General features: G+C 30.8%; 2 protein-coding genes across 5 annotated transcripts; one reads left to right on the top strand and one right to left on the bottom strand.

Annotated features, from left to right (window-relative positions):
- The first annotated feature begins 5,666 nt into the window (after positions 1-5,666).
- LOC114183149 (uncharacterized protein At3g28850-like) lies at positions 5,667-7,701 on the top strand. Its single transcript, XM_028070056.2, has 2 exons — positions 5,667-5,874; positions 6,004-7,701. The coding sequence occupies exon 2, from the start codon at positions 6,048-6,050 to the stop codon at positions 7,407-7,409; it is 1,362 nt and encodes a 453-aa protein (XP_027925857.1). The 5' UTR covers positions 5,667-5,874; positions 6,004-6,047; the 3' UTR covers positions 7,410-7,701.
- A 2,827-nt stretch (positions 7,702-10,528) lies between these two features.
- LOC114183547 (RNA-binding (RRM/RBD/RNP motifs) family protein) lies at positions 10,529-14,088 on the bottom strand. Of its 4 annotated transcripts, none has more exons than XM_028070603.2 (5): positions 13,932-14,088; positions 13,182-13,352; positions 12,322-12,397; positions 11,769-11,885; positions 10,529-11,221 (listed from the first exon to the last, which is right to left on the bottom strand). In XM_028070603.2, exons 2-5 carry the CDS (start codon positions 13,295-13,297, stop codon positions 10,763-10,765), a joined length of 768 nt encoding a protein of 255 aa, XP_027926404.2. In that variant the 5' UTR covers positions 13,298-13,352; positions 13,932-14,088; the 3' UTR covers positions 10,529-10,762. The 4 variants fall into 4 exon arrangements, with proteins under 4 accessions (XP_027926404.2, XP_027926405.2, XP_027926406.2 ...); XM_028070604.2 differs by having other exon boundaries at positions 13,899-14,022; XM_028070605.2 differs by lacking the exon at positions 13,932-14,088 and adding an exon at positions 13,503-13,844.
- Positions 14,089-17,733: the final 3,645 nt, after the last annotated feature.

Here is a 17,733-nt window from a genome sequence, read left to right as displayed (position 1 = left end):
AACTAACATAGTAAAAATGTAATACTTAAATATATTTCCTTCAAGTGTAGGTATATTAATTTTTGAATGAATATTGATTCATGTAACTATGAATTTTTTGTTTTAATTCTTGTGACGAGGTTATTGACGTGATTAACATTGATAATGTCAAGTTAACATCATTGGGAACTTGAAAAACAGTAGCGTATTAAAAACTAAATTATAAATAAAAGTACCCAAAAATATATATTAAAGGATTTAAAAGAAAAAGTAATATATTCACAGCGAAAACAATTATATATATATATATATATATATATATATATATATATATATATATATATATATATATATATGCCTGTTAAATTCTCTTCTCATTTCTTGTATAATTCTCAAATGTTACCCACTCTATCTTTATCATAATTATAAAAAAAAGAAAAAAAAATCTAAAAGTTAATACTTTAAGTAAATCTCTAAACTTTATTAATAACATTTAAATATCTACAACGACAAAATATTAAGTCGCACACTTAAAATTCACTAATCAACGAGAGATAATAAATAGAAAAATGAAAATAATGTTTAAATTGGTATTATGCCGTTAAACACCACTAATTGAAAATCTAATTAAGAATGAAATGGTTACGTTCAACGTTGATGTTAACCTCATTTAATAAGTAAATTATATGAAAAAACAAACATATTAAAATCATACAATATTACTCGAATATTAGTTTCTTAGAGAAAATTCAGATGTAATATATAGATATGGTTGTGATGTTCTTCAATAATAATTGGAGTTTTACTTCACTAATCTGCATTAATATTTAATCAAATATATGTATATTATCTAAATAAACTCAAATATGATGAAAGAATTAGACAATTTATATAAATACATGTATTTTTTTATCACAAAAAGTAAGGGTGGCAAAACGGGCTGGGCCGCCCGTCAGCCCGTGCTAAAAGGAACGGGCTGGGTTGAAGATTTCAACCTGTCAGCCCGTTCTGACCCGTCCCATCCAGTCCATCAACTTGACGGGCCAAAGTACGGGCCAACCCGTCCTGACCCGTTGGCCCGTTTTAAAAAAATAAAATAAAATAAAAATAATTAAAAAGATTATTTTTTTAATTATATATTTTAAATGTATAAATATATAATAGTATTGTAATTTAAATCATTAACACTTACAAATTAAGTTTGAATTATTAATTATAATTGAATAATTTAATATGTAAATTTAATAATTATTTTAACTTATCTAATTAAAAGCATTAACTAATCAATTAAAAGTTAAAATAATATTTTATTTGATTAAATATGACTTTAATAATAATTTATATGTATATATAAACAAATTTAAAAAATAATTAAAAAAAAAAATTAGACTGGCCAGTCCAGCCCGGCCCGTTAACCCGTCCTATACGGGACGGGTTGTGACTATTGGCCCGTTTCTGTTTGATAGGCCAGTTCGACCCAATCCGCTTTTTGACGGGCCACATACAGACGGGTTAAAACGGACCGGGCTAGTCCATTTGCCACCCCTAACAAAAAGTTAAACTAAAGAAATATTCTCAATATAGGAAATAAACCTTTTTTTTAAGACTACTAGTTAAACTATAAAAATGGCATACCAAATAATCTACACATTTAATAGTATTGTAAAATTTTTTTACTATAATATATTATAGTAATAACATTTTTATTAATTTCTTTTAAACTGTTATCAACATACCATCTATGTTATCAGTTAAAATTTGTTGAAAGTCACTGTAAACCACTTTCACATGTGATCTATATAGTGTACCATCTTTCACATCATTAGATTCATGTGAATCTTAAAGTTTATCGCATGCTGATTAAATTATTTCAAAAGTCTAACCCTATCATTCACTAGTTGTCATTTCAGAAAAATGTTCCAATACCTTCATCATAATTCTCATTTTTTACTACTTATTCAACAACCAAGTTTAACAAAAAAAAAAAAAATCTTTCTCCTTCTCTTCCAATTTCTCTCCAACATCAAAAATCAAGTTTTTTAACTATCAAATTAATCAGCCAATAAACAAAAAGAAAATTGATATAATAGTGAAGATCTTTTTAATGTTAATATAAACAGATACGTGATAAAAAAAAATATTATTATCGATAGGTTAAATATGTGAATAATAGATCATTAATGAAAAAGAAAATAACGTGTTGAAAATTCGCTCATAAAAACTATTACTTACAAAAATTATTATGTGGTTAAGTTATTCATAGATTATTTTGAGTAAGTTACATTTGGATTTATTTATGGATAATTTACTTATAAATGAGTATATAGATAGCTTATTTACGAATTGGTTCATAGATAACTTACATATAAATTGATCTTTTAGATAATTTATCAGATTAACACCCAAATTGATTCCAAAAATTAAAATATCATAAGTAAATTTTGATCACACAAAACAATATAAATTCTAAAAAACAAACGTATATATGAAATCCATATCAATGAGCAGAAATAAAACACCACTATAAATTATATATATATATATATATATATATATATATATATATATATATATATATATATATATAAAACTTCACCTTAAACATCTTTTGTTTTTCATCTTTCTTTCTAAGCATCCTTTTCTATATCACTTTTGTTTTTCTTCATATTAATGACTTCTCCTTTAAAAACAAAATTATAAAATGTTAATACATTGTACTTGTAACAATATCTTGATAAAGAAATTATTTTTTTGGTTAAATATGTTTTTATCTCTTAACTTTCATTAAAAACTAGAATTAGTTCATCTTCAAAATTTTAACCCAATTTAATCTCTTAACTTTAGAATTGCATGGATTTAGTCTTTTGAACCAAATGTTGTTAAGTTTATTTAATATTTCAAACATTTTTTATGATAGTTTCTTACTTAACGTTTAAGCGAAAATGTGTTAAATGATGTAAACAACTCAAATGTTATCATCAAACACATTTGAAATGTCAACTAAACTTAACAAAAATTGGTTAAAAGTACTAATCCACACGGTTCTAAAGTTGATACACTAAATTAGGTCAAAGTTTTGAATATAGACTAATTCTAATTTTCACTGAAAGTTAAGGAACCAAAAACATATTTAACCCTTATTTTTTTTGTCTTTCTCGTGTTTGAAGGGTTAATGTACTACATTAGTACTTGACATCTAGACAAAATATCGATCAATCAGTTAATAAACTTTTAGCACACAATTATTTTTGACCTCTCAATACAAAGTGATTCACTCTTGATATACACCATTGACAACTCAAACCGATGCAAAATCATCTAAATAGACATAAATAGAATTAGATCAATGTTAAGTAAAGTTAAAACCATGATTAAGTCATAATTGGATTTTTCTTAATCATCCATGCAAGCAGAGGCCTAACAAGAACAATATAAATAAGTAAACATCAACGTCAACTTTTTTTTGGACTAAATTATTTTTTCGATAATGTTGACCCTCTTATCAAATGTTTACTTAAATGTTAGAGTGTCTTTAACGGATATCATCTTTATTAAAGTTGAAGACCGAAAACCTAATCATACAAAAAAAAAAATAGAGACAATGAACCATTGATTCTATGAAGTCGGTGTAAAAATAATTAATAAATTATAAACAAAAATAATAGTGAAATAAAAAAAAAATATTGTCACTACCTTTAAGTTCAACATCATTATCATTATTATAATCAAAACTACTATGTGAGTATCATTCAAACATGAACCATATTATTATACACCTGTTTTGGATACTCTTCATCTCAACACCGCCATCAATTAAATCAAATCCTTCAAATCCTAATCAATTGCTTTTAAAATATTATAAAACGTACTGTTTTATTACATGTATTAATTTAAAATAGAAAAAATAAAACAAAATGCCCTTTAGTTTTTAATATAATACCCATGAAAAAATATCTTGTAAAAAGAATTATCTTTCAAGTTTTAATAGATTCAATCCAATAAAAACCAACACTCAAGTTATTCTGAACTAATAAAAATATTATGTCTTGAAAAATCTCACATAGTGTTGAATAAATTAGGAAATGTGTGTTGGTGACTATATAATAGACTCTAAATTTATGATGTTTTTTGTTCTAGTCAAAAACACTTTAAGTTTGTTTTTATTTTTCTTATACTCTTATAAAAGAGTGAAATGAGGTTTGAATTAAATTTTTACTTTGGAGAGTTTAGATCTATTTGAAGTCAAAGAATATGAAAAGATAATTTTTGTGTTGTATAAATTTTCAAATAATATTATTTTCTTCTTGATATAAAACATGTTGCTCTCTCCTATAGTCAGTGTCATTCTAGGATTTTTTTTTTCTTATATACAACAAAAGAACCTTATGGCAAATGTTAAAGAACGAGTAAAATTTTAAATTTTCTTAATTTTCATATATAGCTTTTTTTCTTTTTTGCAAAATTATTGTTGTACTTGAGTTAAATCGTGCCTATACTCATATGTGAGATTATTAAATGTGTTAGTTAGTGTATCTATGTCCCGTTATTATGACTTCTTCTAAGTCTTCATGGGATAAAATAAGAGCAATATAATTGAAAAAAGATGACATCATATTTATTGAAAAGAGGGAAAAAAATTTAAATCAATTAATAAAAGTCTCTAAATGCAACCAACCCCCAACGCTGGTCACTACCATTTCCGCAACTCCCACCCACCTCTGCAACACAAATTACTACTACACTCTATCTGAAATCTTTTTCAATAATTTATTAATTACTCATATTTAATTCTATTTGTGAATATAAAAAAAATTATAAAATAGTCTTGCTACTAGTTTAGAGAATCATTCGAAAATTATAAAAATTAGAATTAGTTAAATAGGATTCATTGCTTAATGAGTGCATATCCCATACACGAATACACCCAAGCCCTAAAATTTATTCTAATTTCTAATTTAGCATGATGGCTTAGGTAAAGAAGTTAATTATGTACTTATGTTAATCTTATCTTATGTAAGGAAAGTTATGTTCATATCCCAAGCTTCGTGCCAAAAAGTAAAGTCGTGATATCACACGTAAATCTATATTTTAAGGTTATTTATATGAAATCTCGCATTTAAGTCTTTGTGTTCTTTTAATTCAACAAATTGATGCAAGGGGAAATCAAACTATACGGTATGAGTAAAATCTAAATCATTAGGTATTATTCTTAAAGATACATTAAAATTTGTCGTGTAAGCGTGTTCAATTGCGTAAATTTCCCAGCTCCATTACGGGACATGATTCTTGTTTGTCATACAATTATTAACTTATTTGGTACGCAATGATTTAACAATTCAGTATTAAATCGGAGCCTCTAACAAATATTTTTCCCTTTAAATATAATGCAGTTAATTAACTGAAATTCATGGACGCTTAATTACATTTTGAAACGGAAGATTGGGTTTTTTTCTTCTAAAATACCAACTAATTTATTCAATGATTTTGCAAGTCAGAAGGCAGATATAACACTTATTAATACTTTATCTGTTATATACTTACCGATAAATCATGATTATGAGTTTGATGATTGGTCTATTCATCATAAAGAGAGTATTTTGTTAGTTATATTGGAAACTCGATCGATCATAGTAAGGTAGGAACATTTGGCGTACCTATATATTTAGAAGAATATGATTTTCGATTTGAACATACATTGTGAGTTGTACGCAACCGAGTGGTTCCTTTAGTTTGGTCCCTGTGTATATAAAAACAGTTTCTTTCTTTACTTTTCTCCCTCCATTTACGCAACTTGGCCCACCCCTTGTGTGTATTTGAGCTCCAAATCTAAAAGCAATTCCATTTCTTCTTCTTCATCTTCTGTTCAACCAATTTGAATATCCACACAACGCAAAGGTACTTCATTTTTCACTTTTTGTTATCTTTTTCATTTCTTTTAACTAATTCCTGACACATTTCTTTTCCTCGTATCTCCGACCAATGTGTAACTAAAGCAAGAGAAGCCGTGTTTTTGTTTTGTTGCAGGCAAAGAAAGAGGTGGAGATGTTTTGGGGGGCTTGGTAGTGATCATGGGTTGTGCGAGTTCGAAGCAAAAGCGATGTGGGCGTTGCAATGCTCCTTATTCTCCTGCTCCCAGAAGCTACTCAATGCATGTTCATCATCCACCTCAGGTACAAGGTGATAGCTACCATGTTGTGGCACTCACTTCCACGACATTGGGCACTCTAAAACTCAATTCTCCTGCTCCAACTCACAGTTTCGCTGGGAATTGTGACCACGATTTCAGGCTTTCCAATGGTAAGGTTGGTAATGCCGAAAGTTTCAGGTTCGAAAGTGAAAGCTTTGTCCATAGGTCGGAGGCGAAGGAGAAGGGTGGGGAATTGGAGAAAGAGAAAAGAAAAGAGTTCTCAATGGGGTTGATTGAGGCCAAGACTTGGTCTAGCATGATTGAACAGAAGTTGCCGAAGGTTTTTCCCAAGACCCCAATTAGAACACCACCCGGTGAGCCTGAGACAATCAACACATGGGAACTCATGGAAGGCCTTGAAGACACCACCCCTTTCCGATCTCCGAGTCACTTCCGGAGCTTCTCTTTTGATGTCAATGGTGATGGTGATGACGTTGGTGATGTTGATCCACCCAAAATGAGTGTTGTTGCCTCTCCAAAACCCATGTGGCTTCTGATGACCGAGGAGGAGTCGAAACTCACTCCTGCAATCTCAGACTTTGACCCTGAAATGATTTCTTCGTTCAGAAAGTCCTTGCAACAACTCTCTCCAGACAGTCCTTTCCACCTTCGACCGGCACCGAGTGATGAAGATATTCAAGGGACTACAAAGTGGTCCCTATTTGAGGAAAATAAAACAAAAGGTGATGATGATATTGATGATGTTTTTCTGGTTGATGACCCCTGTGGGAAAGATAAGGTGGTGTTGTACTTCACTAGCTTACGCGGCGTGCGAAAGACTTATGAGGATTGTTGCCAAGTGAAGTTGATTCTGAAGGGATTAGGAGTGAGGGTGGATGAGAGGGATGTGTCTATGCACTCAGGGTTCAAGGAGGAGCTTAGAGAGTTACTGGGTGAAGGGTATGGTGGTTTAGGATTGCCAAGGGTGTTTGTTGGGAAGAATCACATTGGTGGAGTTGAGGAAATTCAGAGGCTGCATGAGGATGGGAAGCTCGAGAAGCTTTTGGGTTATTGTGAGAAAATTGAGGACAGTGTTGGATGTGATGGTGGGGGAGTGTGTGAGGCTTGTGGGGATATAAGGTTTGTTCCCTGTGAAACCTGTTGTGGAAGTTGTAAAATTTACTATGAAGGTGATGAAAATGAAGAAGAGTATGTTGATGGTGAGGTGGGGGAGTATGGATTCCAGCGTTGCCCTGATTGCAATGAAAACGGACTAATTCGTTGCCCCATGTGTTGCTGTTAGTTCCCAATTCCGGGTGATACTTACAAGAGGTACTGAAACAAAATTTTGAGTCTTATTCCTAAGGGCATTTTGTACTTTGTGAAATTTTGTTGTACAGTAAAATCTTTATGTGTTGGACATTAGTGAGGAGTGAATAACGTGTTCACATCACTCCCTCTACAAAATCAGTGTAGTTTGCTACATAGAGTATACTTTTCATTTTCCCTTTTGTATACCATTGCCATTCTTGCAAAGTCAAGAAGAAATGCAAAAGAGAATTATAAAGTTGATTGGTATCGTTTGCATTCTTTCACTTCATGATTTGTCTTCTTTACAAATTCGAAGATGTAATGTTTGAAAGTTATTTAATGGTAGCCTCTGAAGCTTTTCAAGCCTAGAGTTGAACCAAATGCACTTGAGAGGGTATGAGGTTTATGAGCTCAATGCAGTTGTCATGCTTCTCATCTTTTTCTTATCAAATTTTGACCACTTCACCATTTAAGACCCTCATTTTATATTGGGTTACAATTGATTGGTTACTGATATAATCTATTCGCTCTCTGCTTTAATGGCTTATTTTTATATTTGTTTTGAACTGATTATTTTCTAAAGCATTAATGTAGTGGGGGCATAAAATATCATGTTAGGAGGACATAGTATAGGTCAACTTTGGAAAGAGGCTTGTAATTGAGTCAAATCATGCTTCTCTGGCTGGAAAAGCACTATATTTACATGTGAACTTTATCACAGCCTAGTAGACGATTTCTTTTAAAACCTACTTGACAGTTGAAAATATAAAGTTCCTTTGAATTTAAAGAAGTTCTAAAAGCAAAAGACAGTTATATGTTTCTTTCTTTTATTCTTCTCAGCCATTAAGTTAGAGATTGGTTTTTGGCTTTCAAGAATATTCCCAGAAGACACTAATCCATCAAACACCAAAGATAAATACTTTTCTTAACGGGTTTTTTTATACACGTATAATAAATTTGAACTTCCCTTTAGCATTAATATATAGGAATTTAAGACCATTGCTTTGAAATCTAATAATCTCTGCAAGAAAATGACACTGCATGGTCCAGATGGTCCAAAACTTAAAAGACAACAAGGAACACCAATTTTGACTTGAGTTTTCATCACAGCATATCTCCAAAAGAAGCTGTGGAAAGTTGTGAAAGGGCATTCAGACTTTTTCTTAGTTCATATTACAGGGCATTGCCATATTTGAGACACCCTATTATGTGAAGTAATTAGTATAATTCATAGGTTCACTATTAGAAATCCATGTGGTGCCATTTACAAAAGAATGCACCGCTAGGAACGCAAGAATCATACAAATGATCTGTGCCAAGGAAGCAAAGCTTTTTTTTCTTACCTACTTATGTCCTTTTTAATCATCTTCATATAATGCAATCAATGGCCATAGATGCAAGAAAATCAAGATAAGCTACACGTCCCTTGCCGTCCAATCAAGATCACAACACACTTAGGTGAGAGAGGTAGATGACAACTATAGTACTGAAATTGTTGTAAATGCAGATAGCTTATTTATGTGGAGAGCGATGTTAGATGTAGAATACACAAACTATAACATTACTTTTCTTATATTTCATAAAAATAACCTAACAGTGTTAGTGAACCCTACAGCTACAAACAGTTTTTGACTTAACAGGGATCAATGCATCGTCACAAAAAGGTGTAGTACTAGACTGAGTGAAAATTTGTCATGTGACGGTAAAAGATAGATAAATTTCGAGGTGTCAGATGTCAAATTCATAAGAATGCTTAACATAACATGAGTGAAAAAGTTTACACAGATTTGGTTTGTAAAGCGAAATGTAATAGAAACCAACCAACCACTACCCGACTTTGATGGTGTATAAAGTATTGCAACTGGCAGATTGTCGTAGGAATACAAAAGGAGACACAATTTGACAGTACCCATTCACCAAACCAAAGCCACAAGCCAATCCCTCAAGGATACATAAGATATGTAATCAATGTGTACTTTTAACAAAAAATGAAAAGAATGGATAAATGTGGTTACATTTTCCTATTGACACGGTATCAGGAGCAACAAGAAATAGTACATTTAAATAATTGAGATCAGTGGATGTAAGTTATTATTATTGGACCAAAGTAAGTAGACTACGCAAAACAGTGGTTGAGTCGTATAGAGAATGATAAATTGTTTGCAATGTATGCTGGCTATAGGATGCCTTTAAAAACATAACAATGAAGTTGGCAGGGAATCAATCACTGCATACAAATATTAGAAAGTAGTTCACATGTTATAATGTAAATCGTTGGTTACTTATGTTTTGATTGTAACAACCGTGGGTTGAAGACAACGTGAAAAGAGTGTTGATGCAACAAATCTTCTGACACCATAAATTAATTATTTTTTTATGGAGGAAGCCAAGCAATGTCTATTTTGCATCTTTCCTGCATAGCATCTGGTTGGAAGTCCCTTCTTTATTACAGTAATCCTTTTCTTTTCTCATTAACTTTCTTCAGTTTTTTTTTTTTTTTTTAATGTATAACAAATGTGGTAAAAAAAGAGAAGACACCGTCAATAATACCAAACATAGTGTTAACGACATGTTTGAACGCTAACAGAAGCTCATTATTAGGTACCACTCAGATCACTGTTTAGATGTGCAGATAGATAAGAATTAAGCAATGGTTGAGACTTACCTTGTTATTTAACATCTCTAGTATAGATATAAGTATTTTTTTAACTATTCATCTCTTGTCACACTTTTTATGCAGGTTGCGACAATAATCCGCATAGAAAGTCATACTTTCTATACCAATTGTATCAAATAAACAACATAGATAGTAACTTTTATTATAAACTTTCCTATTATCCAAAAAAAATTTTATGTCGGTTTCAGAACTAGTATAGAAAGTTTTCACTTTCTATGTCTCCTATATTTATGCCGAAATCGGCATAGAAAGCTCTTTAACTACTCAACTAATCTTTAAACACCGGTAAAACTTCCTAGAAGGTGTTACCATTAGATACTTTAGAGAGCTTTTAAGAAAAATACTATTTCCACCAAAATTAATCTATATCCAGCATTACCTTCATGTAAGTTTAGGCAGATTGATATGATAGTAGGCAATAAGAAAATTGGCACTTAAAACTTAAAACTGTACCATATTCTCATATTTTGTAAGACGATACGCATATATAAGTGGCTTCTTACCATGGATTCTTAAAAACTACTGATATGAACAATTTGCACCAGATGAGTAGCCACGCATGTAAAGCAAGTTCATGCCTTATGATAATACAGTATCAACAAACAAATGATGCTATTTGTTTGTGTCCAAGAACTCAACATACTTTGCAGCAGTTTTTGTTTGGAGTTTCATTTCTTTTCACTCTGACCCAAATCAGCAGCTGCTTTGGCGGCACGTGTCAAAATATCTGAAACCCAAAGAGCACCTTTGGCAAAGTACCTACTGTTGGCTATAGCATTTCCAGCTGCCACAGCAGCTTTACCGGTAACTGATGCAACAACTATAGCTGTTGTCCCTGTCACTGTTGCAGCTGATTTGGTGAAGTCTGTGACATGATACTTCTCATCCACAGATTTAAAAGTTTCAATGCCTGAATTAATGGAATCAGTCAAGCCAATTTTATTGCTGAGTTCAACAACCTTTGATGATGCTGTAGACGACACATTATGAGATTCATCAAAAGCTTTTGCCATCACAAATGCATCTTTTCCCAACACATAGCCCTTAGCCACCATTGTTTTGACAACCACCTGAGCCAGAGTTAGTGCTTCTCCAGGGGAAGAAACAAACTTGTCCATGCGATCATCCTGTCAATGAAAACCACCGTTAATCAATTCTTGACCTTGAACAGCAACTACGTAAGCCACTTTTCACAATTTATAGAGGTCACATCGTCATGGATTTGAGTTGCATAAAAGTCTCTAGGAGACATGACATACCAGTAAGTTATGAGAGAATCCAATTTTCTACAAAAATGGTCTCTTTGTTTTCACTTTATTTCATGTTCTCCTTCAGAAACATAGAACAAAAGTGATTTTTTTTTTAGTTATTAGTGAAAAGAAGAAAGTAACAGCAGAAAACTTTTCTGTGAACAGAATAGACCACAAATACGCCACATTTGATATTTGAACCATATTGCAGAAAAACAAAGACTGTCACTCCCCAGGTTTCAAATAAAAGCTAACTATTTTTCATAATAAATAGCTTTTCATGCGTAAACTAAGGGATAAAAAATAGCCTGAAATGTACATCATTGTTTATGAATATTTTTGAATATGCATAAAAAAATTTCTTCTGTCAGTTTGGTTTGGTCTAACTAAAAGAAACAGGCGATTCTGAGGATTTGATGCATACTTGTGAGATTGTAATACTGTCTTCAGGCTTTGATACATGACTGCCCCAATTATCATAGTTATTTACGTAAGCTTCATAGCGTGAAATGAATATACATTGGTCCAATATCATTGATCCCTGAAACAACATTGAACCAAATATGAATGCAGGTATTAACAAACAATATTCAAGTGAGAACAAATGAACAATGCCACAACACTGAAAAATTAATTTCTGCAACATCAGAAGATGAATTTGATTTAAAAGAGGTTTAAGTAATTCAATTTTTCAGTAACAAATTTTCTCTGATGCAATGGAATTTGAATTTCATGTATAATTATTTCTTATCATGAAAACAATAATGATTCTCATCATTATCTACATTCTGAAGTTGAGTACATCTAGAAACAAAACACAACCATTTGCCCAATTAGAAGATAAAAGGAAAAGCTAGATTTCAAATTCATCTTCTACTTCATGGGGAAAGCAATGAAGGAACTTGTTGTATGTTATGTCAACCCATGATATCCTACAAGAAGGGGCAAGCAAGTAAGAGAACAAATAAGCAACTTACATTTAGCAATAGCGCAGTTTCCAGGGCATAGGCATCCTGATAAGTCACATATGCAGTAGATGCATTTTCATCAGATCTGTATCGCGACAAAAAAACTATTATTCATATTGTTTCTAAGAAACCTTGATATTGTAACTGCAAAGTCGCCTAACAATGCTATGTATAAAATCTTTCTGCAGAACTATACTGCGAAATAACGTAACATCTTTGAAGTATTCGATCCAAGCATGCCAATTGTTATTGAGTGATTAGGAAAAAAATACACGACAATATAAGGGAAATTTAAAGCTCCCATAAATTTACTGTAACAATAAGTGATGTAAAAGCTGTGGAAAACTTCATCCAATTCACAGTCGAAACCAGGAATTTCGTTTGAAAAAACAGGATAACTACACAGCAAAAAGTTCAATTTAATTCATTTCCAGATAAAGAACATAACTTTTTAACTAGAAGACAATATATAAAGGAAGTTGAATAAACTGGAAATCTGGAATCTATCAAATATGCAGTTATGGACACAGAATACACACTCAAAACAGCAGATTTTTGAATTTCCTTCAATTACCTAAATCAGAGACTCCTATCTAACATACTGATCAAGAATTGATTTTCTACATCTGTCACATTTTCTTATGACTTGTCTCAAATATTTACATTGGTGCTGGGAGAGATTAGATAGTAGTTGGGCGAAGCACAATCACCAAAACGAAAACGAAGATTCTGATATTTATGGCCATGTCATTATGTTTGTAGTCCACCATGCTAATCTGAGTGAGGGGTTCGTAAATCATAGCACCTATCCTATCAAAAGGTTCAAGTTTGATTGATACACAGAAATTTACCAGCAAAAGTAACATTACCTTATTATTTCAACATGCTCAATTGGTCCACAATAAGCAAAAAAATTGTGTACATCGTTCTCTGTTGCTCTTGAAGATAAGTTTGTAACTAGAGCAGTATAACCGTCAGTATACATACTTGTCAAGTAACTCGATCTCAGAAGGGAAAAAGTAGGAGCAGGTTCAACAAATCTGCAGAAAGTAAACAAAGTTCAGAAACTGTTTAGTAACTTTCCCTTTGATCTCTCCATCAACAAGGCCATGCATTGGTAGAACAAACAATAAAGATAAGCAAAACTACAGTAAATGATAGAAAACATTATCTATAGTTCAGTAGCATACATTATCTATCATTCAATATCATTCGCTTCATCTTCAAGAGATTGTAAATTTCAAAATATTTGGTGGTCCCCAATAGATATCAGCCTCAATTTTGACATACAGAACTGATCACATGACTATCATTTCAATTGTTTTATTTTTTATTTTAGAACACAAAATGAGAATGAAGACTGCCCATAAACTGAAGACATAATTTTGTTCACGCTCAAGCAAACAATGGAAACGAATCCAACTCAATCAAATTCTATAATGTTAAACTGGATTTGGAATCACCCCCAGCACAACTGATAGCATCAATAAAAACCATTGAAAAGAAACTAAAACAAAACAATCGAAGAAAAAACAACATCAATATGAGAAAACAAAAGTACTTGAAGAAAACTATAAACGAAATACCAGAAAGAGATTGAAAATGGTCAGATGTTTTACCAGACAGTTGTTGTCGGCGAACTAAAGCAGGGGAAAGTTTAGAGAGAATATGTCAGCAGATAATAATCCAAAGTGGAATTGTTTGGTTTTGTGATTGGAGGAATGGAAAATGATAATTTTGTGGAATCTCACGCGCCTGGCATTTGTCTTGTGTAGCATTCTGGTTGGTTGATAACACATGCAAGTAAGTACGTGTACAAATTCCATCAATTTATTACTAATTGAATACCCTAAATTATTATTGAAAATAATTTATTTAGACTATTTCATAACAAAAAGTTAATAAAAAGATTATAGTATTTTTTAATTCAACTGGCGCGTAATACATACTTTGCTATCCTAAGAGCGTGAGCGATAAAGTTTGCGCCATTGATTCTTCTAGATTATAGTGATAGGGTTGGTGGATTGCAAAGATTAATGCAAAAGTGAAGTGGGTGGTAAAATAATAGCTTTATGCTGCGTTTCATTTTGGGAGTTATCTTTAGGAAATAGTTTTATTTAATGCAAAAGTTATGCCTTTTTCATCCAAAAATGTAAAACCCTTTTTTCCTTTTGAATTTAATTTTTTCTTTGGGGAATTCAATACGGTTTTGGAAAAAAAATTTATACAATCCCTACTTCTTGGTTGATAAATTCAACAAAACGATATACGTTTTCATCCCATGTTATCTTTAATTATTACCAATTACAAATTATTAAATATTATTTTTCTATGTCTTTCACACTTTGTTATAAAGTGGAAAAAAGCACTATAAATTAGAGAGAATTACTGAAAAAAGACAGGAGATATCATTTACGTTTAGTGTGGTGATATAGTTGGTGCTTAAAGCAAGATTATTTGAATGTTGTGAGTTGTGGCATATCGATATAGTAGTTATATATACTTTTTATTGAAATATGTACACACGGTTTAAGTTTAAACTTTATAGGTCATTTAAAAAATCTTTAACTTAATATGTAGAAAGGGTTGAGAAAGAACGTACTTTTAAAGAGATTGAGTACTTTATGAATGCAACTTCACATCTTTCCCAAACAAAGCATTATGTGAATTTGTACCACTTCTAATATTATATTAAATATTATTTGGTAGAGAAGTAAAGATGTATTATAAAATAAATTATCTACAATTGAACAAATTTACTAATATAGTACTTAATCAATTTTGTTAGTTTTGAAAAAAAAAACTATATAGAAGAATTTAGATGTTGCTTCATATATAATGAGTTTCATACATAGTTATGTAATTTTAAATAAATTTAAAATAATGGAAAGAGCATTTAGAGGGAATACATTGTAGAGCCATTACTAATAGTATTCTTAGTCTACAATTGCATATTATGCTATTTTATATCATAGAAAAAGTACAGATGTTAATAAAAAAAGCTTAAGTAATTTATGCATTGGCAATGCAAAGAATTTGTATACCATTGTCCAATAAAAAAATTGTCTTGTAAGTTTATTTCATTTGAAAATTCATACCAATGATGTATTTTATTTATAATTACCAAAATATATATTTTTCACATTGAACTAAATAAAAAAAAAATTACAAAGCTGTTGAAACCATCACGAGAAGCTTGAAATTCATTAGAAATTACAAATTTTAAAATGAGTCTCATCTATGACTTTGTACTTTTTAATAGATGATAAAAATTATATTAAGAGAAATATGTCGTTAGAACTAATAAAAAAAATTATTTTGTTATTCCTGCTCGAAATATTTTTACTTATAATCACTATTTATATAATTGAGTTAGAGGCGTGTTCTTAAAGTTTATTACAAAGAATATATATCACTTCAAATATTTTTTATTAATATTAAAACAAATTCAGACAGTATATATTTGCATAACTTAATTTCGATTTCAAATATGGTTTAAAGGTGGAAATAACTTTTTTCTTTTGAAGATTCCAAACACGGTTCAAATCACTTAACAACCATTACTTTTGTTCCTCAAGTCGACTTCCCCGAAACCACAATGTTACCAACATTAACTACACAAACCTTTTGGGCTTTTAAATTTTGATTTGGGCCGAGTGATAAAACATAGTCCAGCACCGTAATATGTTTTTGGATCACTGCATGATTTGTTAGTCCAAAAATATTGATGGACTAAAACCTAAAGACAATTGTTATTTTAATACAGGACCTATTAGCTAGTACACTTAGGAACAATGTAAATATTTACAAAGAAAATAAAATGAAAGTATAGTTATAAAAACTAGGGTGTAAATAACAAAAATCAACCTTAATGGAGTTTGGGCTCCTAAGGACTGGCCTTGGAAATGGAACATACCTCTATTTTTTCTTCTTGTTTTTAATGTATGATGAAATTGATATTTATACCTTTCCTTATTACTAAGCACACACATCTCGTAATGTAACTAATTATAAAAATTCAAAAGAATTCACAAATAATCATTATAAACAACAATGAATATCTAAGTTTTGCAATCTAACCAAATACGAAAAAAGATAAACACATAAATAGTTAATTGAATGTAACTACTATGATTATCCAAAGATTTTGAGGTACAAGTTATGACATCTTGATATCTTTCTAAAATAAAATTTTAGGTTAAAATTAGGCTTTTCACTGTTTTAAGCTTAATTGATTTTAAGCAATATATGTACACAGACACGACCAAATTTCTCATTCACAAGCACATGAAGTACATTTCGTAGTGTAGCTATTCTTAAAAAGAAGAGTTTTGACAATTCAAACTGATACCTAATCTATCCTTGCAACAAAATATAAAGGAAGAATGTGACAGCTTTTAAGAATTGCCTATAAAAACTACGTCCATGTTTTGAACATTTTTAATGTATGAATTAACGAAGAAACAAAAAGTTGCTGAACTTTGACCACGACCTTTTCTCATCTTACAGATCTGCATGATTTCGCAGCAGAAGCCATTGACCACCAAATAAAAAAATGAAGTTGTAGGGAATTGAGAAAAAGGAAAAGCAAAAATGAAAAATTTGAATGAGATGATGGAGAAGAAGAAAAGAAGTAATGTGTGTAATAATTGGGGTTATGATTGGACCACATCGAAGTTGGAGCCATGGTGCAGTGGAGGACACAGATGATGTAACAAGGTGAGAGTGTCTGTGTTGTTTTGTTTTGTTGAGAAAGAGAAGAAGAAATTGCAATGCAATTGTTTGTACGTCTCTTCAATTACTCACTCTGACACTCACATACACACTTGCATCTTTGTCTGTACGCTCTCTTAAATTACCACTGTGCAATCACACGCACTCTTAAACTACCTTCTTTGGAAATCTATACTACACCCTACACACACCTATATTATTACCACCAAAATCTTTCAAACATTTACAATCCCAAAATCAAATATACTTTCACTTTGCCTTTCAAAACTAACTTCTTTTTCTACTGGTTTAAGATTTTTCTTAGCACACTAATAAAAATAAAAGATTTGCTACAGTGTTTTGTTGTTGTTTTTTAATTTCATGTAATTGATGTGTATTTAAATAGATAATATATAGGGTTAAATAAGTGCATAGTTTTTAAACATAGAAAACTGAAAGTCATTTTTGTCTTAAATTTTGATATGTTTATAAATTTTAAAAATAAATGGATACAATTTTATTAACTCAGTGACATTATTTTTCTTTTACATGTTAAACTGTCATTTGAACTAGAATGTATCAAATTATGTAAATAAATAAAATGTCAGCTTAAAAAATCATATGATGCATAAAAAAATAATGCAATTGATTAAGAATGATTATAGAATCAAAATATATCAAAGTTTAGAACAAAACCAAATTCAAACT

This window comes from Vigna unguiculata, chromosome 5, assembly GCF_037176805.1.
Source record: "Vigna unguiculata cultivar grain cowpea cultivar isolate G323 ecotype 2 chromosome 5, ASM3717680v1, whole genome shotgun sequence".
Lineage (NCBI taxonomy): Eukaryota > Viridiplantae > Streptophyta > Magnoliopsida > Fabales > Fabaceae > Vigna > Vigna unguiculata.
Note: the sequence above shows the minus strand (reverse complement) of the source record. Positions and strands in the feature narration are given on the sequence as shown.